A 22,734-nucleotide genomic window follows, 5' to 3' on the forward strand; every position below is an offset into this window, starting at 1 on the left:
CAAAAAACCTTGATAAAAAATAGATAACGGTATCAGGAGTGGCCACATGGGGAACCCGAAGAATGATTAATTTTATGAATTACTTTTTAATACATGTAAAAAAAGACAAAACCGTATTTTCTATACTTAAAAGAATTTATCATATTGTATCATATAATTTACAATTTACTATTTTCTAATTATTAATTTATATAGTATTTTATTAACCTAAAATTTATGTGTGCTTAAAAAGAAATTCTTTGTACATCCCTGAATGTCGCTAGTGTCGCTTGATAAATACGTTAAATACAAAAAGTATGCGGGAAATTTTGAATAATAAAAATAGTTTTCAATTTTTAATTAAATGTTACATTTTATTTTAATGTTAAAACATTTCTCAATAATCATAATCTATTATAAATTATATAAATCAATTGCGACTGAATTTTCTTTATGCGATTTTTGATATCAATGGAAATAAATACTTGTTAGTTTGTTTTGTTTTTTCAAAATGGGTCTCTCGACCCTTTTAATTATTAATAAAACTTGTTTACAAGTGATTAATTTCGAAAAATAATATACTAATTGTAAAGTAAATTAATTTTTAAACCCTAATTTATTAAGGTAAATATTTATTTAGTTTTTAAAATTGTATTAGTTTGGAAAACAATGGTATATTTTGAGGTTATGTTGCGTCAAACATGCAAAAATCAGAAAACACCTGGTGTTTTCTATTATATGTTAACAAAAACTATATTCTTCTAAATGAAAGATTGCATGTTTTTTGGAAAGAATAGCCAGGAATGATGTAATTTATTGCACATATCAAATATATACAGTTCACAAATTATAAGCTGTGTATATAGCGACCACAGCAGTTTGGTTACTTATCAAGCATGAAATAAGTATTTTCCGCCTACTTTTTATTGTAGTTAAATTATTTTGTAGTAAACATTAGTTTATTACTTTATACTTTTTAGTTTATATATTTTTTTACTGTATATATATTTATATTTATATATACTATAAATATTTCAAAAAGCTTTGTATCTGAAGAGTTTACAAAAGTTTAAAGTTTGTAATATTATATATTTACGGAAAAAAAATTTTACGAAGAAATAATATATATATATATAATTATGGATAATCAATCGATTAAGATTTACAATGAAGAAGATTTCAAAAAAATAACCAAAGGGATCAAAGTGGCTCAATGTATGAGAATTAAATCATCAGGTGAGTTTTTCGAATTTATTTTTTGTCTAGTTTTCACAAAACAAATTGTGTTTATTACTTTATTGTAAACGATCGCTTGCATGTATATAGGTGACATTGAAATTTCACACACATATTGAAATAAATATATATCATTTTACCTCCGGATAATATATGATGTATTCCACGCCAAAGTGTAAGTCCATCTGCAATTGCATCTCCGATTTTTTTTTCTTTTAGTACTAATTGAGACATAGCTTCCATGGATTTTTTCAAATTTTTTTAGCAAGCCGTTTTCGAGTTATAGAATTTTGAAAATTGAAGAATTTTCATGACTTTTAATTTTTAAATCCTCATAACTTCCTTAAAAATGCATCAATTTTAAAAGTCTTTTTTTTCAAAAAGTGTATTTTTAAACAAAAAATCGAAAATTTATTTTAAACGATATTACTATCAAATTTTTGAGTTTTAATGATAAAAAATCATTTTTCTCATTTGACGTACTGATCAATTTTTTTCAAAATTTTTGCAAAAAAACAACTTCTTTTTACGGAACTTTTAAGCCTAGCCCGATAATGAGCAAACAATTTTTACAATATTTTCGAAATTTTTCAAAAATTTTTGAATTTTGAATTTTTTAAAAATATTTTTGGTTTTTTTTATACTACGTACTGTTATGAATTTTGATGCGCTGATTATGAAAATCATAGTGACAATACCTAAAAATTTTGATTTTTATGGTGAAAACCATAAAAAAGTCCCAAAATTTATGGTTTTTTTCGTTTATTGGGTAAAATATGCAAAATTAAAAAAAAAAACTTTCAAACAAAAGTTATAGATCCTATTAAAATACATTTTTTCATCTTATGCATTTTTTTTAATTTTGCATATTTTACCCAATAAACGAAAAAAACCATAAATTTTGGGACTTTTTTATGATTTTCACCATAAAAATCAAAATTTTTAGGTATTGTCACTATGATTTTCGTAATCAGCGCATCAAAATACATAAAAGTACGTAGTATAAAAAAAACCAAAAATATTTTTAAAAAATTCAAAATTCAAAAATTTTTGAAAAATTTCGAAAATATTGTAAAAATGCGTTTGCTTAAAAGTTCCGTAAAAAGAAGTAGTTTTTTTGAAAAAATTTTGAAAAAAATTGATCAGTACGTCAAATGAGAAAAATGATTTTTTATCATTAAAACTCAAAAATTTGATAGTAATATCGTTTAAAAAAAATTTTCTATTTTTTGTTTAAAAATACACATTTTGAAAAAAAAAGACTTTTAAAATTGATGCATTTTTAAGGAAGTTATGAGGATTTAAAAATTAAAAGTCATGAAAATTCTCCAATTTTCAAAATTTCATAACTCGAAAACGGCTTGCTAAAAAAATTTGAAAAAATTCATGGAAGCTAGTCTCAATTAGTATACTAAAAGAAAAAAAAATCGGAGATGCAATTGCTGATGGACTTACACTTTGGCGTGGAATACATCATATATATGTATTAAATTTTTATTATACTTTGATATTTCAATAACAGATATATTTCTATTAAATATAGTATGAAATTTAATATTTTTAAATAATAATGCGCTTGTTTTTGTAGTTTCAGAGTCAAAGAATCCATTGAGTTTATTAGATGATTTAGTAATATCGGATTCTTTAAGTTGTTCATTTTGTAACACCGTTTTTGAGGATCAATCTCAACAACGACTTCATTATAAATTAGATTGGCATCGTTATAATTTAAAACAACGATTAAATGGTCTTAAATCAATTACTGAAGATGGATTTAGTCTTCTTGCTGAAAAAGGTTTTGATTAATATTGATTATTTCTAAAAATTAAAAAAATTTGATTTTTATTCTAATTCGTATAATTTTTCGTTGTTTTTTTTTTAATATTGAAATATTTATTTATTAAAAAATAATTAATTATTCCTAGATGATGTTTCGAGTATATCTGGCTCTGAACAGGAATCGGAGAATGAAGATGACACTGGTACCTCGGAAACGGGTGGGAAAAACACTCCCGTGTCATCTGGCTCGTGTGAAAAGAAAGAAAATTCTCTTCTAGCCACAGCAAGCAGACATGCCAAAGTTTTTTTTGAAAATGACGAGGGCAATATTTTCAGTATCTATCGATGTTTATTACATAACAAAAAGGTATTTATATTTTTTTAAAAATATTTTACTGTTACATTTTTTTTTTGCTTAGAATAATATAATTTTTAACTTTAATATTGATTTTAATTGAATTTACTGACGAGTTGAGATTTTGAATTTTCGAATAAAATAAACAATTCATTTAATTTAAAAGAATAAATAGAAAAAGAAATAAAATTGAAATTTGAATATTAAAACGATAAAATATAATAAAGATGAAAACTGTGAATCAAAAAAGAATAAAAAATAGAAATTAGACAATTTTACTTTACATTGGAATTTTATGTTTAAAGAAATACTGTTTAAATAAATTTTATAAAAACAGGTTTTTTTTTTTGTTATTTCAGTGGTTTTTCCTTTTATTTCAACTATTCTAATAATTTTTATTTTTTCTTTTCTTTTATTTTCAGAAATACCGTTTTTTAAATTGAATTATTGAAATAAATAATAATTTTGAGAAGTTGGTCGACTTTAATAGTTTTTTTTTATTCCGAAGAACAAAACTACAAGATGATTATATATTTTGATTTTAATTTCAAGATTAATTTTCTTAATTTTACATAGGTGAAAAACCCATTCTTTTCGAGTCTAATTTAATTTAATTTTAATTTTAATTAAATATTTCAAATCTACATTTTAATTTAAATATAATAGTAAATTTAAATCTGAATTTTTCAAAATTTACTTCAATCAAAATTTATTTTAACAGTTTTATTTGAAAATTTTTCAATTAAATAGAGATTTTTTTTTGTTATTATAGGAAATTCCGGAAATTGATAATGAAATGATTGCACAAGCCATGGAAAGTGGAAAGAAATCAACTTGGACTGTAATAATGCTTGGAGGTGGACATTTTGCCGCTGCAGTATTTATAGGTATGTATGTATTATTATTATTATTATTATTATTAAAATTTAAAAATTTCATCGTCATTTAAAATCTAATGGGAGGTAAAATGTAATATTTCCTAAAAAAAAGAAAATTCTTTTTGACAAAAAGGTGGCGAGGCTGTTGTGCACAAAACTTTTCACAGTTATGTTGTTAGAGCACGACAGGGAACATCTCAAAATAATCGAGATGGTCGCTTATTTGGTCATACAAAAAGTGCCGGAGCAAGTCTTCGACGTTATAATGAAGCTGCCTTTATTCAGGTGATAATCGAGAATAAAAAGAATTCTAATAATTTTTTATACTAATTTTTTTTTTCCTAATATTATAATTTATAAATTGTAAATTTTTACGCCAATTAACAGTGAATTTTATTTTATTTTTTTAGCATGTACAGGATATACTGGAATCATGGACAACGCACATCAATAATTCGTCTTTGATTTTATTCAGAGCCGTGGGGCCTTACAATCGAAGTGTTCTTTTTGGGGGAAAAAATCCTCCACTTGATAAAAATGATCCAAAACTACGACCACTGCCATTTCCTACAAGACGAGCGACTTTCAGTGAAGTTCAACGGGTTTACGATATTCTTAGCACAATGGAAATATATGGTATATTAATATCATTATTCAAAAAAAAATATTTTATTTCAAATGTATACATAATTTTTTTTTCTGAATTAAAAATTTTCCATTTATTTCACATCAAAAATTTGTCAAATTTTCTATTAATGAAAAATAATTATTTACAGGTTCAGCGGCGGATTTTGCCGATTGTTTTCCAATTTCACCGCGTCAGCCATTGAGGAAAAAATCGTGGAAAATTGTGTCAATGGACGATGAAAGTAAAAATGGAACAGTTGCAAAAAATGATGACAGTAGTGTAAGTAGCGTAAGTAGTCCTTCGGATGATAAAAAGAAAGAAGAAAGACAGGCGCGAGTCTCAACACGAATGCAAATTGATAGATCAAAACCAAGAAAAAGTCCCCGACGACCACTGCCAGGTAAAGATAAATTTTTCTTGTAATTTATTTTTTATAATTATTTTTTATATAAAGTGTAAAATTTTCTTCTTTTTTTTTCTATAGATATAGTAGCTAGATTGGCACGTTCATCATCCGAATCAGATTATGGCTGTCAGGAAAATTCTTCAAATAACATTAATTTCCATTTAACTGCCGAAGATTTGAAAATTGATTTTGAAGAAAATTTACAAGCATTCCAAGACACCGTTCCGAGATATTTGAAAAATAAAAAAATGCGTCAACAAAAGAGAAAAACAAGAAAAGAACGCAGCGAAGGTATTTCTAAATTATTATTGTTATTACTATTATTGTTACTATTATTAACCTTCGCTTGACAAGATGCCCACCCAGGGTGGGCCAGACAAATTGAAATTGCCATATCTTCTAAAGTTTTGCCTTAATTGAATCGCAATTTTAAGTCACTGAACAAAATCTTAAGAACTTTCAAAAAATGTAAAAACAAATTTTTAAAAAAAATTTCTTCTTGATTATTTATAACTTTTATCAATGTATGTACGGATATAACCGGGATGATTCAGATATTTTTTTAATTCTATTTTACAAAAAGACTTGAAATCATGCAGACTTTTCACTATGAGTGTTTTATGATGTCAAATAATAGATATAAAAAATATTATATTGCATTTTTCATTTGTTTAAACAATTTATTGTTATTATTTATTAACTTTCTTTGTTCTGTACCTAGAAAGATGCAGTTTTTTTCTAATTTTGCAATTTATCAAGCGGAATATAATAAAAGATAGATTTGATGTAAAATTATTAATTCAACAATTGTTTAAACAATTATTGTTATTATTTACTAACTTTTTTTGTTCTGCTCCTAGAAAGATGCAGTTTTTTTCTAATTTTGCAATTTATCAAGCCGAATATAATAAAAGATAGATTAGAAGTAAAATTATTAATTCAACAATTGTTTAAACAAATAAAGTTAATAAATAACAACAATAAATTGTTTAAACAATCGTTTGAATACTAAATTCATATAAAATCTTCATGTTTATTATGTTGAGCTTGTTAAGTTGCAAAATTAGAAAAAAATTGCAACTTTCTTGGAACATTATAAAGAAAGTTAATAAATAGCAACAATTATTTGTTTAAACAATTGGTTAAATAGTAAATTCATATAAAATCTTTGTGTTATTATGTTGTGCTTGTTAAGTTGCAAAATTAGAAAAAAATTGCAATTTTCTAGCAATATTATGAAGAATGTTAATAAATAGCAACAATTATTTGTTTAAACAATTTATAATAATAGTTGTTGCAGATTGAATTATATATTTTATTTTATTTATAACCTTTGAATTAATAACTACGAAGAAAAGGTAACAAATTTATAAAATTCTTCTACTGTCATATGTATATTTGAAAAAGTTATAAATTATTAATAATAAATTGTTTAAACAAATAAAAAATCAACAAAACATTAATAAAATATATTATTTGGTAACATATAACAATTTTGGAAAAAAACTGAATGATTCTAAGTTTTTATTGCAATATACAAAGAAGAAAACATTTGGCCCACCCTGGGTGGGATCTTGTCAACCGTGTATATAAAAAGTATCCAGTCCGGCGAAGGTTAATTAAATTGACTAATAAAATTGTTTTTTTTTTGTAATATTTTAGAACAATTGCCAACTAGTTTATTCCTAACAACAAAACTAAAATTATGGTCAACATTTAAATCGAGAGATTTTGAAGCATTAATGACAATTTTAGAAGATTTTTTGTCTATTGTACAAAATTGTAATAATGAAGAGAATAATGAAGAAAATAAAAATAATAAATCGAGTGTAATTGGAAAAGATGATGTATTAAAAATAGTAAATGATTCGGATGAAGATGGAAATACATTATTGCATTTAGCGGCAATAAGTGGAAATCTAAAGAGCGTTTGGTAAAATAAATATTTTTTATAAAAATGTTTATTAATTTTTTCTTTTTGAATTTATAAGACATTTTTTTTTACAGGATTTTAATGGATATAGGTTCTGATCCTTGTAATAAAAATAAAAAATTACAAACTCCATATGTAATTTCAAGTGATAAGGAAATTAGAAATACATTTAGAAGATATTTAAGTATAAATCCTGAAAAGTTCAATTACAGTAAGGTAAATTAATTTTTTTTTTTTTTGATAAATATTTAAATAAAATGAAAACAAGGATTAATTTTCTCTTATTTAGTCTCAAATTCCTGGACCACTTAATGATGATATTGAAACACAAGAATTGGAAAAAAGAAAACAGCAGAGAAAATTGAAACGCGATAAAAAGAAAGAGAAACGAAAGGAGTTTGAAATTAAAAAACAAGCGGAAGCTGCAAAACAAGAATTTCTTAATCTCAGCGATAGGGAAAAGGTATAAATTTTTAATTTTTCCCAATTCTATTTTAATTAAAAATTATTTAATTTAGAAAAATAAGTAGACACGAGAATAATTTCTTTTTTTTTTGTAGAGAGCTTTGGCTGCCGAAAGAAGAATACAACAGCGACAAGGAAATAAATGTACATTGCAATGTTTTCAATGTGGAAATGATATTCGAATACAATCGTCCTTTGAATATAATGCCAATCAATTTTGCTCAATGCCATGTTTAAAGGAGCACAGATTGCATCACAAATTTATTGCATAATTTTACAAAACTTGAGTGTCGAGAAAAAAATTATATTGTGTCGCTTTAATGAATAAAAAAAAGAAAAGAAAGCAAGAAAAAAAAACCATATAGTGTAAATGGAAATACATTTATCATATTGATATATATTTGTAGCAACATTTTTTATAGTGTTCATGTGGAAAAAAATTTGTTGTGCGTCAATATGAATTATTGAAAATAATTTTTTCTTTTCGAAAAAATAACTTCATTTTTAGGTATTATTAAGTAATTTTTAGCAAATTTATATTACTATGAAAAATATAATTAAAAATTTACTTAAAAAAAAACAATCTATTTACAATTATTTTTTGTTCAAGCATAAATTGTCTTTTTTTTCTAATGAATTTGAAAAAACTCTGTAAAAGTTCATTTTGTTCCTATAATGGGAAAATTATTTATTTTTTAAAAGAATATTCTTTCAAAACTTGATATTTGCTTTGATAAAAGAAGTTTTTATGCTTTAGAAATGATTAAATATTTAATATTAAATGAAAATTTAAAAATTGAAGATTAATTATTAAAAAAAATTTATGAAATAATTAATAGAAAAAAGTTAAAAAAATTTTTTAATTTCTTATATAATTTAAAAAAAAAAATTAAATTTGAAAAAGAATAAATTAACAAAAATTGTAATATTAAATTTTAGACCTGATAAAATTAATATACAAAATAGAAATGAAAAAATTGAAGATTAATATAATAGAAATATTTAATAGAAAGTAAATGTGAATAATAGTTAATTTATAAATTTAAATTTGCATTTAAAAATAATAAAAATAAAAAATTCTCTTTTGAATTTGAATTTTTAAATTGGGAATTACCAAAATAATCATTATTTCCCATGTAACTTCAATTATGATTGGCTTGCAATTGGACAAATTTTACTCTTTTGAACTGTGGTCACACACCTTTACGTCTTTATGTTTCCCAACCCTATTTTATATTTCGGAGTCTCCAGTGCATTCAAATATATTTTTGTTTTATTAAAAAAAAAAGTTTTACATATTTTTTTAAAATATTATTTAAACAATTCATAATACACTTAAAATTCACCATTAATTAGAAAAACTGTGATAAAAAAATTTCGTGTAAAATCTGAAGAATTTTGTGCAAATAATTGTTTTTGTGATTTATTATGACATTTGTTTAAAGGTTATGTTGACATTAGTATATAAATTAATAATTTATTTTAATTAAATTACAAGTATATAATTAGTGTCACAATTTAATTAACAGTGATTAGTGTCATTTAACAGTGTCACAGAAATTTACAAATATGTTTCAGTGGTTACATGAAAATTTGTCAACTCTTTTAGATTTTCCAGTTCCCGATGATTTAACAGAGTAAGTTTTGGAATTTTCGTAAAAAAAAAATGATTTTATATTATATTATTCATATTTAATTATTGTATATAATATATTATAATGCTTTAAATTCGCTATTCCATTTTTTTTGCCGAAAACAATAATTTGTATTTTAATTAAAAATAAGTAAAACTAATATAATAAAAATTTTCAGTTACTTTAAAGTAAATTTGCTGTGATGTTAAAGTTTTTAAAATTTACAGATACATTTTATCCATTGAAAATGAAAGAGATTTGGACGAATATTTACGAACTCTGTTGGATTACGATAATCCTAAACATAAGCAGTTTATTTCCGACCTAAAAAAACGAAAAGGTGATTATTTAAATAATAATAATAATAATTGTTATTATTGTATTTTTTTTATAAACGAAATGTTATTTAATTTCTATTTAATTCAATAAGAATTATTAAATTATTTTAAAACTTTTAGCTTCCAAAGAATTAATTGGATACAAAAAATCAACTTCAAATGAAGAGTCAAATTTAAAACCTGCCAATGAGAAGAAAAAGGGAAAAATTAAATTAAGAGATTCTTCAATGGTTCGTTATATTTTTTGAATTATTTAAAAAAATTTTTTTTTTAAACAAAATGTAAAATAATAAAAGTTTGCATCCAATTTACAGGATGTTGTGAAACCCGAAAAAGTGGAGAAGAAAAAAATTAAGTTCGTTAATCTTTATGCAGAAGATGGTCGTGATAGATCTATCTTACTTAAAGGTAAAATATTCTATTAATCTTGTTCTTTTTTTTTTTTAATATTATACGAGAATATTTTCTTCCAAAAAAAAAAAAAAATAAATAAAATTTTAATTTTACCAATTTTTTAATGAACAGAACAGATTTTTTATTTGAATATTTTTATTATTGTTCATTAATTTAATTACTGTTATTGAATATTATTTTATTTATTTAACTAGGACGATATAAATGTGATTGTGAAGGGAAGCAACATTCACTTATAAATAATTGTCTTAATTGCGGAAGAATAGTTTGCAATCAAGAAGGCGCTGGTCCCTGTTTTTTTTGCGGTGAATTAGTTTGTTCGCCTGAACAACAACAAATTCTTGCTGGTAATTCAAGACATGCAGACAATTTATACAATCAACTAATGGATAAGAAACCAAAAGGTTACGAGGAATCAGTAAAGCAGAGAAATAGACTTCTTGAATTCGATAGAAATAGGTGAATAAACATTTTGATAATTCAATTTTTTTCCCAATTATTAAAAAAAAAAAATAATTACAATTTCTTTGACAAAAAAAAAACAAAAAGTAAAATTAACAAAAATCAAAAATTCGTTAACGTGTAAATTTTTTTTCGTTAATTTAATAAAATTGATTTTTACAGTGCACAAAGAACAAAAGTGATTGATGATGAAAGTGATTATTACCAATCGAATAGTGTTTGGCTATCAAAAACTGAGAAGGAACGATTAAAAAAGCGCGAGGACGAAATTCAAGCTCAAAAACATAAATCTCGATTAGATCGAAAGGTGACTTTGGATTTTGCAGGTAGAGAAATTGTTGATGAGGATACACATATTGAAGAAACGGAAATCGATGATTTTATGGATAATAATGAATTTTCAAGTAGTAACACATATCGAACAATGGAATTTGAACGACCAACTGTAAGTCAAAGTCTTTAATAAAAAAAAAATCAATATTTTTCTAAGTTTTTATTAAGTTTATCATTTAACTACATATTTATGAAAATAACTATATTTAGAAATTAACTTTTATAAAACATTACATAAAGAGAAATTTGATTTAATTAAAAAAAAAATCAGTTTTAAAGAAAATTAAAATATTTAATTTTTTATTTACTTTTTTGCAGTATGTGGAATTAAATTTATGGCCACGCGAAGTTAAAAAAACAACTGTTAACGATAAATCACGAATACAAGATAAAGAATATTTAGAAATGTCAGACGAAGGATATTGTTTAAGTATGCATCAACCTTATGCCTCTCTTCTCGTTGAAGGAATAAAAATGTAAATATTCAATAATATCATAATTATTATTATTGAATTAATATTAACTAATGCTATAAAAATTACAATTTTTAAAAATTGGTATATTACAGTCACGAAGGTCGTACTTGGTATTCATCGCATCGAGGAAGATTATGGATTGCTGCAGCATCCAAAGTTCCAAGTAGTGAAGAAATTTCTTCCTTGGAACAACAATATAGAATTTTGAAAAATGGTACGTAAAATTGTACGTCTTTAAAAAATCTTATTTTTAATATAAAACGTTAACTAAAAACGACTAATAAACTATTTTTATTTATTATTATAATATAAATAAAAAAAAATTTTGTTCTATAATAACAAATATGTTTAAATATTATATCTTTAAAAGATAATTATAAATTATTATTTTTTATATTTTGGAAATAAAATTAATTTTTTCAGAGAATATCACGTTTCCTGAAAGTTATCCCACAGGATGTTTATTAGGCTGTGTCACAGTGACGGATGTTTTATCACAAGAAGAATATCGAAAAATTTATCCAGAAGGCGAGAGTGACTGTCCATATGTTTTCATTTGCGAAGACTTTTATCAGCTTCCAATTAAATTTCCAATGCAAGGAAAACACAAAATTTGTTAGTAAAAAAAAAAAAAATTAAAATCTAACGTAAAAACAGAAAACGAATGTGAAAAAAATTATCATCAATATTAAAATAATTTAAAAAGGGACAATTTTTTATTATAATCAAATAGGATTATTTTTTAACTCTAATTTCAATAAGTTGGAATTTGTAATTAATTTTATTTTACTAATTATTAGTATACTATTTTGTAATCATTATTTAATTTTTATTTAACTAAAGTTATCAAATTTTTCTTCTTGTTGCAGATAAACTGGATTCAAAGATACATCGTGCCGCTGTAAAATTACTGGAAAGGGTTATGAAAATTAGATCCAATGTTAAAAACAATGTGTAAATTTTAATTGAATTTTAAATATTATTTAATTATTTTAATTACCGTTTTAATTAAGTTCTCGAAAGTTTTAAAAACTTTTTTTGTTAATGAATTAATAAAATTTTTCAAAGTTCAAATAAATTTATAGAAATTAATCATTATACCTAATTCAATTTAGTTATATTAAAATTTCTTTAATCTCTAAATTTTTTAAAAATAAAAATACTAACTTTTTGAAACTTATAGATAATTTTGTTTTTTTGGATTTGAACATTATCGATAAAATAAAAAAAAAAAGAAGGGATTTTCTTTTTTTAAATGAAAAGATCAATTGTGTGGAAGATCAGTTAAATTATTAACATTGAAATCAAACTGTGAACACAGTATTAAAAAATAATGACATTAGAATAAAAAAAAAGAAGAAAACTATCGACCTTTGGTCTTTTTATAAAATGCGATCAATCAACAATAAAAACTCACTCAATAATCACTCTCTCTTTTTTTTCTTTTTTCTCTTTAAAATTGCAAACATTCATCATCTTATCTAATATTATTAATATATTTAGTAATATCATAAGAGTTGCTCAAAAATAATAAAGAGTTCTCTTTTTTTTTTTTAAAGAACGAAGGTGAAAGCGGATAAATATTCTCAATATAATCACTTATTACACACTAACAATATTTTCAATTTCAACTCATTAAATATTACACTCAGTTTTTCTTTTGTTATATCAACAGTATAAAGAGTTAAAAATCTCATACATTCTTTAAAATTCTTCTATATTATATATAATTCTATAATAATATATTCTTTCCATTTTTTAGTGCCAGAAAACTATTGTCTTTCAACAAATTTTTTAAACTCACATTTTTTTTAGACTTTTTTCTCGAGAACATTATTTTTAAAATGGAAAACACATCGAATTATTTAACATTTGAACAGTTTTTTTTTTTTTTAATATCAAAAAACACTGTTAGCATTGCACACATTTTTTTTTTAATCCTAAATGAATCTTTCGATTCGTACATGTAATACTCTTTTCTTTCATTTTTTCTTTACTTTTATTAATATATTGCTTCCCAATTTTTTTTTTTAGGACTGAAGACTCTTTTTTTCATTGAGAAATAACAAAGTCGTTCACACAAATACTGTTAATTCTTTTTTTTTTATACTATTTTTTTGTATATTTATATATTTTTTATTTTGTTTTCTCAAAAATGTCTATCACATTTCAATTGTATACGCAATTTCATCAATCGAAGATCATGATTTCTCAATTATTTTTTTTCAATATTCTTCGTCATTAAAATATTTAACGTATAACCAATAAAAGAGCGGTTCAATAATTTTTTTAAAAAAATAAAATTTTTCTCTCACAAAATTTAACAAAAAATTTTTTTCACACTTTTCAAAGCTACTACATATATTTCTCATGGCGAAGGTTATTCTTTTTTTTATCACACTCGTTACGCTGCATTACAAAAAAAAAAACTTAGTCCAAAAATTACTCAAAAACTCTTTTTTTTCAAAAATCTTATTTTAATTTTCATTTTTAATGAAAATTTTTGCTAAATTCGACAATTGTTGTTAAAAAAAAATTTGTTTCTGGAAAAAGAAAAGATTAAGAAGAAATTAAAAATTGTGGTATTTTTTTTGTCACACAAAATTCATTTTTGTTTCTTTGAATATTTATTATTATGGTTATTATTATTATTATTATTACTAGTATTTATTATTTTTATTGTTATTATTATTGTAAAAAATTGAAAATACAAAATCTATTTTAGTTGTGTTTGAATTATTCTGTTCGATAATAGTTTATTTTTTTACAACAATAACATAACAAAGAAATTTTTATAATTTTTAAAAATAATAATAATAATAATAATAATAATTGTTGAAGAAAATTTTTAGAGGCGCATGAATTTCCCATAAAAATCATTAATTAGAATTTTTATTTTGAAGTATTTTTTTTTAGAAGTAATTATGTTTCAGACGGATTTTGAATTTTCGAATTAAAATTTGACAGATTTTCTTTTTATACGAATTTTAACATAACAAAGTTTTTAGCTACCGAATTTTTATTTGGCAAAATTTTTATTTGACAGTCATTTAATTTAGATGATTTTTTATTTAAGAGAATTTTAATTTAGCAAAATTCTCATTCTATTGAATTTTACATGATTTGAATTTTTAAATGACAGAAATTCCACTGCACTGAATTTTTATTTGTACGAATTTTTAATTGATAAAATTTTTAAGACACCGAATTTTATTTTGTCCGAACAAACAATAGACAGAAAAATTTCAGTGCAAATTTTTAAAATTGCCTAATCACGATGTTTTTGATAATTTATTTAATTTATTTTAATTATTTTCAATAATTAATAAATTTTAAAAAATTGCGCCAAAATCTTTTTGTCGATTTCTTTGTTCGGTCATTTGTAATTTCGGACAAATAAAAATTCGTCATCTTAAAAATTCTATCAATTAAAAATTCGGACAAATTAAAATTCATTGAATTGAAATTTTTGTCATTTAAAATTTCGAATCACATAAAATTCGATTAAATGAGAATTCTGTTAAATGACTAGAAAATAAAAATTCTGCAAAACAAAATAGTTTGGCAGCTAAAAATTTTGTTAAATAAAAATGAGTGTAAAAAGACATTTTGTCAAATGCTAATTCAAAAAATAAAAATTAATCTAAAAAATAATTAATATATTAATTAATAAATTAATTAATAAAATTCTTTAAATTGAAAATTCTAATTAATAATTTTAATGGGACAATCGTGCGCTCCAATTTTTTTTTTTTTTTTTATCAAATCTTTTCAATTTCCAGCAAATATTGTCGAAAGAACAAATTTGTGCTTGAACGAAAAATAAAAGGTGAATAAACTATATTAATATTTTGTATTTTTTTTTTTAAATATAAGTGGGAGAATTTGTCAAGTCTTCATAACAAGCGGTGCATTGTAAAACGTCTTTTTCATTAACCAAAGTACATTTTGGACACTCTTTACCACCACTTGCAAGTGGAACATCCTCATTTCCTTTGTGCCTCGATTTTTGACACATTTCACAAATAGAAAGTTGTGGCAAATTTAAAAATGTACACCACGAACATTGCCATCGTTGTTCAATTTGCTTATTATTGTCCTGATGATGATCAATTTTTAAATCTTTCAAATATTGTGAAATTTGTTCATTTGTTTCCTTTGTCGTCGTCGTCGTCGTCGTCGTCGTCGTCGTCGTCGGTGTTGTTTGAAAAATATTCAAATTTGGCATTGTTTGACAATTTTTACGACTCTTCTCCTCGAGTTGTTTGTCTAAATAAAAATTCGAATACGATTTCAAATCGGCTGAGTCAAAAGATGATTTTTTCTTGTGACTTATATAATCATGATGAGAATGATGATGATGATGTTGCTGCTGCTGCTGCTGTTGATGTTGATTTAAACGCGATGTTGTATTGGCAAAACTTTCTAATTCATTTTGTGATCTTGTCATTTTACGTTTTTCGGATTGCTTGAGAAGTTTATCGTCAAATTGATCGAATTTCGATGATTGACGATGATGTTTAACATTGGGAATTCGTGTTGTTTTACAAAGAATATCATCGCGATCACCAAGATCCTTGGAGTAGCCACTACTTCGAAGGCCATCGTAGACATATTCCCAATTTTCTGTATTTGACGACGGTGTACTTGATTTACGATTTTCCCTCTCATTGGCAATCATAATTTGTCGTTGCTGTGGACAAAAATCAACTTCATCGACAAAATTTTTGTGTTTTATTGAATGTAACGGTGGATCGAGTTCAATTAAACAACCAGTTGGTACACGTGATGTGCAACTAGTTGGCATTGTTGAATGATAAGGAACACCATAGTGTTTTGTATTTCGATAACCATATGTATTACATTGATTACCATAATTCTCAAGGCAAAGACGATAATTGCCAAATGTTGGTCCTTCATTTAAATAAGAATATTCAGGAGCGCACGTTATTGATGTACTATTATTGTAATTATTCACTGACAATGGATATTGTAATGATGGCGATATTATATCGGTGGGTGGCGATGAAAAATGTTGATAATTCAAATATGACTCGTGTGGCTTTGATTGACTGTGACGTAATTTCTCATGAAAACGATAATTTAAAGCGCGAATTGCCTGTTCCGGTGTACCAACCTGATTTTCACGAAATTCCAATATTTCAAGCCATGTTATTGTGAAATTCTTTGAGACGCCTTCCCAAATTTCCTTCAATATCTAAGAGAGGGGGGGGGGGGGAAAGAAAATTAATTTTTTAATAGATAAATTTTTTACGTTTATGAATTTTAATTATGAAAAAGGTGAATAAAACGTAATTGTCTGTTGGTTATTTAAAAAATGTTGTTTTCTTTTAATTTCTGACAATAATTCAATTTTAGAGATTTTTAGAAAAAATTTTTTTTTTAAATAATTGAATTTTGGAACAGATAAAGTTGAAATTTTTAGAAATAATTTAATTTTAAAATATTTTCTGACCTCGGATAGACTTTAAGGCAAATAAATAATTGAATTTTCGAAGATTAGTAATTTAGATTTTTAAAAATAATTGAACTTTAAGTTATTTTTTTAGTGATTTCTGTTTAATTTCTGTTTTTAATATTTCCTTTGAAATAATTGAATTTTTGAAGAATATTAAAAATTTTAAATAATTTATTTTCAAAAGACTAAGAATTAAAATTATCAAATTTCATAAAAGTTATTAAGAGTGAAAAATTTTACAAGAGTAAATTTTTTTTTACCTGACACTCAACAGAGGCAACAATTGCGTCTCGGCTGACAAATGAAACTTTATCAGGATCAATGGGACCCTCAAGTGTTAAAACTCCTAGGCCACTGTGTTTATATCCCATTAATTCAAACATCATTTCAGCTCCGATTAAATTTGCTTCCACCTCATGTTTGTAATATCCACTGTAAGTCTACAAAAAGAAAAAAATTTTTTTTTCTAACCATTAATAAGAATAAAACAATATTTTTTTGAAAATTAAAAAATAATTAAATGGAACAATTTTATTAAATAAAATAGTAGTAAAATTAGTTTTACAAAAACAATAAAAAAAATATATCGATAATTTGTATTAATTTCAATTTAAACGAAATTACTTACTCTTAATGTTCTGTATTCCCTTCGCCAAGGTTGAGCGAGAAGATTAGCGGCATATAAAGAAATTGCACTCCATGCTGTACAAGCTCTGTAGCCACTGAAATTTTCTACAGTCGCTGCAGATCTATGAAAAATTTCTGCAGTCGATGGAAAATAATATTTCCTTTCATTTTGCACCAGGCATAAATACTTCTTAATAATATCTGTAAATGAAAGATAAAAAAACAAATTTTCAGATAAAAATTATTAATTGTAATCAAGGTGTAGAGCAATTAAAAAAAAACGACTTTTCAACGTTTTTCAAGGTCTAAAATAACTTTTTTAAAGCTCCACTTTTGACGTAGAACCTAAGGAAAAATTTTGTATTTACAAGCCTCGGATCGACTTTAAGGCGCAAAAAAAAGTCGTTTTAGTCGATTTACATTCCAAAAAAAGTCAATTTTTTTTAATTTTAATTAAATTTACTTTTTTACTTTAAATAACTAATGTAATTAGATATTAAATTCATTTTATTAATTCCTCAATTTTAATTATTTAGAACAAATTTCTGAAAAAAAAATTTTGAAAACAATTCAATTTTAGAGTTTTTATTTGAAACTTTTTTAAATAATTGAATTTTTATTGAAATATTAAAATTATTTATGATAATTGAACTTTGAAAGTTATTTTTTTTTTTTTGGAAATAATTAAATTTCAAAAGATTTTGTTAAATTTCAGAAAATAATTAAATTTTACAGAATTGAAAATAATTTATCAAATAATTTTTGATAACATTTTTTAAAAGTAATTAAATTTTCAAAGATTTACAAATTCTTAATTTTGAAATTAATTAAACTTCATGTGATTTTTAATTGAAATTTTTTTTGATTTCTGTTGCTATGGAATTTATTAGAAATTACAAATAAAAATTGAATTTAAAAAGTTTTTAATTGAAAAATACTTTCAAATAATTGAATTTTTAAAGAATATTAAAAAAATCATTTAAAATCATTAAATTTTTTGAAGAGTCACAGTTGATATTTTTTGAAATAATTAAATTTTAAAAGGTTTTAAATTGAAATTTTTAAAATTAATTGAATTGAAGTGATTTTGAATTGGAATTTTTTTTTTTTGGGTGATTTCTGTTGCTAAAGAATTTTTTAAAAATTAAAGACAAAAATTGAATTTTAAAATTTTTTAATTGAAAAATGCTTTTCAGATAATTGAATTATATATAAGGAATGTTTTGGAAAAAAAAAATTGAATTTGTTAAATCTAATAATCAGATTTGGTTTGGTTTTCACGAGAAAAAAATTACCTTACTTTTCCCTGATTTATTGATTGTTATATTAAATTTTTTTATATATTTTTAAACTTGCTTAAAAAAATTAGTTTACATTTAATAGTTTAAGAATTGAAAAATTAAATAATTAAATAAATTTTAAGAATTCTTAAAATAAAAGGAAGAATTTGTAGGAAAAAATTTAAAACACGAATAGTTTGAGGAAAACATTGAGAGAAAGATTGTTAGTTCTATATTAATAATTCAATTGTCAGTGTAACAATTATTATTTTCAAGGTTTTGTTTTAAAATTCAAGGAATTTCAAGGTTCAAAAAAAAAAAAAAAATTTAAGGACCTTTCAAGGCTTTCAAGGTTTAAAAAAAAATCCAAGGAGGTTTCAAGGATTTCAAGGTCCGCTGGATACTTTTGTAATTTACAATAATGCCAATAATAAAAATTAATACCTTCAAGTTTTTGTCGCTGTTCTAATTTTAAAGGAGTGTCTTCTAATTGCAAATATGACAAATGCCTTTCCTCCAATTTTTTACTAATTTCTAAAAGTCTCTCGTCACTTCTCCTTGCGAACTCATTAGCCATTTTCTAAATATATAAATATTTTTTTTATTAATTCACATAAAAATTGTAATTATAAACTTAAAAATCTATTATTAAAAGAAAATATCAATTTACAATAATTATTTTATAATTACTTTTCACTTTAGTTCACACGTTACTTTTAATTTCATTTCTTTAATTAAAAAAATATATATATAAAACTCAATGTTTAGTAATTTGTAAATATTGTCACTGATTCATTGGAATGTGAAAAATCCACGATAAAAAAAAAATATATATAAAATGATAAGAATTTAAAATAATGATAAAAAATTGTATACAATAAATAACTTTTGTTTTAAAGTAAAAATATAATTTTTTTTTTGTATCAAAAATTTTAATTTTTTACCAAACAAAAATTGAAATATAGAAATCTATTTAAATAAAATAGTTTGGGGGCGGGAGTGAATTGTAAATATAGAAAATTACTTACAAAATACAAGAAACTATTATTTTTTGTATCGAACATTGTGAACAAAACATTTGACGACTTTATCGTATGCGCGTTGGAGATGATTCAACGATACATGGAGCGAAAATCTTTATAGCGAAAAAAAAAAGATGGAATAACATAATTCTGTAAATATTACGAACCTCCTAGTATACCTGGTTTGGACCAGAAAACTGAATTAAACTTTGTCTAGCTCCAACCTAAAAATAAAACCTATATTTAGCGCTTGTCTTATTGTCTGATAATTGAAAAAAATTTCTCTTATTATTTTTCGTTAAATATTTCATTTGATAATTTAAGCGCACCATTTCATTTAATTGTGCTTGCCACTTTATAAACATATTATATATATATACGCATTGGTATACAGTAAAATAGTAAATATTTTTGTATGACTAAAATATTTTTTTTTCTTCTCGTTCCATTATTATTTATACGCACGAAAAATGTGAGGTTATGTTATGTCACTAATGAGTCAGGCTTACCAATCTAAAAACGAACTCGTTTATATTGGTTAGACTGTAAACAATTTCTTTTTTTTTTTGAAAATTAAAATTTTAAATTAACAACAAATACTATTTGTATAAGTTATTTTTAAGTATAAAATTAATTATACAATAAATTTTGTTTTCGCAAAAAATGAAGTTTTTATAATAATTACAAGGTAATTTTTGTATTTTTTACAAAATTAAAATAGAAAAAAATTTGACATTTCTAAAATTATAAATATAAAAGTATGTAATATAAAAATAAAAATTTTTTTAACAAATTTTTGTTCATAAAAAATATTTTTTATAATAATTCCGAGGTAATTTTTGTATTTTTTTTTTTTTTCAAAATGAAAATAAATATGGGTTAAATTAAAAAAAAAATGATAAAATAATTTACTTAAACAGAAACTTTATTAAACATTGAATATAACACACCACCATATTCGTATAAATACTTTATATAAACATTTTACGAACATACTTGAACAAAAAAATTATTTTTTTCATCTACTTAATGACTTACTAAGCATTTTTTTTTTTTTTTTTTTATATAAATATATATAATAAATATCGATGAATTGTTTGTACATGAAGTTGTTTATTTTCCTTCTTTTTTTTAGTTTTACGTCCTAATTTTTATGTTTAAAAACACATGTAGAAAAAAATGAGCAGACCATTTAAAATTCCCACGAAATAATTTGTTGAAATTTCAAATTCCTTCTTAAATCTGTAATAGAAAATTTAAATTATTCTTTCAACATTTAAAAAAATAATAATTCTAAATGTTATTTACAATTTTATAAAATAAATATTTGTCAATTTTTTTTTTTTTATCAACGACAATAAAAATTGTAGGAATTTTTCTTTTACCTAGTTTTTGAATTTCGAAAAGGTGACGGTGGATTAATTCCAGGAATATTGCTGTCCATGTAAATAATGTACCAAGTAATAAATAGTGTTGCCAAACCACTGAGAATTGCTTTTATAATCCATCCATATTTAACAATTAATTCAATGTTTCCCGAGTTTAATTCAAAAAAACTCTGATTTACATTGAATTCTTCTATTCGGTGAAATTTCTCATTGTCCGAAATAAGCCAATGGTTCACATATCCTGAAGATGTCAAACAGGACATATTAGATTTACAAATAAATCTAATAATAATTCCTGTTACAAAGGGGCTGTAACAAAACCCTTGCTAATAATAATAATCCATTTCCTCTGTTTTTAATAAACTGTTTTATGGACAATGGATTTATTTTTATTACATTATTGAAAAAATCAAGTTTTTTTTTTACATTTTTGCCCCTCAATAAAATTACAATATTTTTAAAAATATTAATATAGAAAAATTAAAAAATTAAATTAATTAATTAAGAAAAACAATTAATTCAACAATAATGTTCATTTATTTTTAAGAATTATAATATTAATTTAAAAGTTAAAAAAAAAAGAAAAAAAATCAATAAAGTCATTGAGAATTTTTTTAGGACGCAAGGCCTTTTATACCAAAATAAGTCTGATGACTCATCAACGTGAAATCGAAAAGTTATTAGCATATGGAACATATATTTCAAAATAATAAATAATTCTAAAAAGATTTCTTTTACAATCATAATTCAAAATTTTGAAATATTCATTATCAAAAAAAAAAAAAAGTAAACATCATATAAAAATAGATAAAGAAAATTGATAAAAAAAAAAAACCCTAAAATAGAAAAAAGAAAAAAAAATTACTTCAAAGAAATATTTGATACTTATGTATTTTAAAAATGTAACAAATTAAAAAATAAATTCTAAAATAACTTGTTTTTGCAAATTAAATAAATATTACGATATAATTATATATAGGTTAGAAATAGTTTTTTTTTAAACTAGCAAATCAAGAGAATAAAAAAAATAATACAATTAAAATTAAATTGAAAACAAAAAAAAAAAGCTAATCACTTACCGTAATTGGTGGCTATTTTGCCGATAACAATAATTAAAGAAAAAAAGAAGAGAACTAAACTAAAAGTTTTTTCATTAAATTCAATTCTTCTCCAAAATCGGGGAATATTTTTTACATTTTTTATTTCTTCGAAATACTTGAAATTACCATTTCCATTAGTATGAACTTCCGATTTATTGGTCATTGTGATTTAATTTTTAAACACAAAATTTATAATAATATCAAATATAAACAACTCCAAAATGCATTTTTGCTACAAACTACAAAACATACAAAATGACGTAAGAGTGTGAATATAGTTGATGTCAGAAACAGAATAGCCAACTGAATTATTTGTTTTCTTAAAAAGTAAACACAATTATCTGTTTTATACTGTTTAAAAAGTGTTTATACTCCTAATTAATAAAATATAATTTTGAAAAACATTTGTTTGGAATAATAAATTATTTTTTTGTAAAATAGATTTTTTTGAAACTGGCAACCATGAGACGTGAATTTCGAAAAATTTTAAGACACGTTCATATCTGCAATTACAGTGGAACA

General features: G+C 23.1%; 4 protein-coding genes across 5 annotated transcripts; 2 read left to right on the forward strand and 2 right to left on the reverse strand.

Annotated features, from left to right (window-relative positions):
* Nucleotides 1–799: 799 nt before the first annotated feature.
* On the forward strand, nt 800–7,998 carry LOC127290295 (ankyrin repeat and zinc finger domain-containing protein 1-like). The gene is made up of 12 exons (XM_051318784.1): nt 800–1,215; nt 2,804–3,010; nt 3,141–3,361; nt 4,122–4,236; nt 4,361–4,512; nt 4,638–4,863; nt 5,004–5,255; nt 5,340–5,552; nt 6,924–7,194; nt 7,269–7,410; nt 7,484–7,657; nt 7,755–7,998. Exons 1-12 carry the CDS (start codon nt 1,119–1,121, stop codon nt 7,929–7,931), a joined length of 2,247 nt encoding a protein of 748 aa, XP_051174741.1. The 5' UTR covers nt 800–1,118; the 3' UTR covers nt 7,932–7,998.
* A 984-nt stretch (nt 7,999–8,982) lies between these two features.
* Nucleotides 8,983–12,394, forward strand: LOC127290304 (activating signal cointegrator 1). The gene is made up of 10 exons (XM_051318796.1): nt 8,983–9,296; nt 9,521–9,633; nt 9,752–9,861; nt 9,946–10,039; nt 10,240–10,504; nt 10,670–10,952; nt 11,159–11,316; nt 11,409–11,530; nt 11,740–11,931; nt 12,186–12,394. Exons 1-10 carry the CDS (start codon nt 9,229–9,231, stop codon nt 12,272–12,274), a joined length of 1,494 nt encoding a protein of 497 aa, XP_051174753.1. The 5' UTR covers nt 8,983–9,228; the 3' UTR covers nt 12,275–12,394.
* Nucleotides 12,395–12,584: 190 nt separating this feature from the next.
* Nucleotides 12,585–20,198, reverse strand: LOC127290309 (uncharacterized). 2 transcript variants are annotated; one of them, XM_051318802.1, is made up of 6 exons: nt 20,054–20,198; nt 19,892–19,948; nt 19,147–19,282; nt 17,424–17,623; nt 17,056–17,235; nt 12,585–16,534 (listed from the first exon to the last, which is right to left on the reverse strand). In XM_051318802.1, exons 3-6 carry the CDS (start codon nt 19,277–19,279, stop codon nt 15,182–15,184), a joined length of 1,866 nt encoding a protein of 621 aa, XP_051174759.1. In that variant the 5' UTR covers nt 19,280–19,282; nt 19,892–19,948; nt 20,054–20,198; the 3' UTR covers nt 12,585–15,181. The 2 variants fall into 2 exon arrangements, with proteins under 2 accessions (XP_051174759.1, XP_051174758.1); XM_051318801.1 differs by lacking the exons at nt 19,892–19,948; nt 20,054–20,198 and adding an exon at nt 19,731–19,873.
* Nucleotides 20,199–20,628: 430 nt separating this feature from the next.
* Nucleotides 20,629–22,484, reverse strand: LOC127290311 (uncharacterized). The gene is made up of 3 exons (XM_051318804.1): nt 22,192–22,484; nt 21,110–21,353; nt 20,629–20,966 (listed from the first exon to the last, which is right to left on the reverse strand). The coding sequence occupies exons 1-3, from the start codon at nt 22,373–22,375 to the stop codon at nt 20,882–20,884; spliced, it is 513 nt and encodes a 170-aa protein (XP_051174761.1). The 5' UTR covers nt 22,376–22,484; the 3' UTR covers nt 20,629–20,881.
* Nucleotides 22,485–22,734: the final 250 nt, after the last annotated feature.

This window comes from Leptopilina boulardi, unplaced genomic scaffold (genome assembly GCF_019393585.1).
Source record: "Leptopilina boulardi isolate dan_hultmark-lab unplaced genomic scaffold, ZJU_Lbou_2.1 LbouV2_59, whole genome shotgun sequence".
Classification (NCBI taxonomy): domain Eukaryota; kingdom Metazoa; phylum Arthropoda; class Insecta; order Hymenoptera; family Figitidae; genus Leptopilina; species Leptopilina boulardi.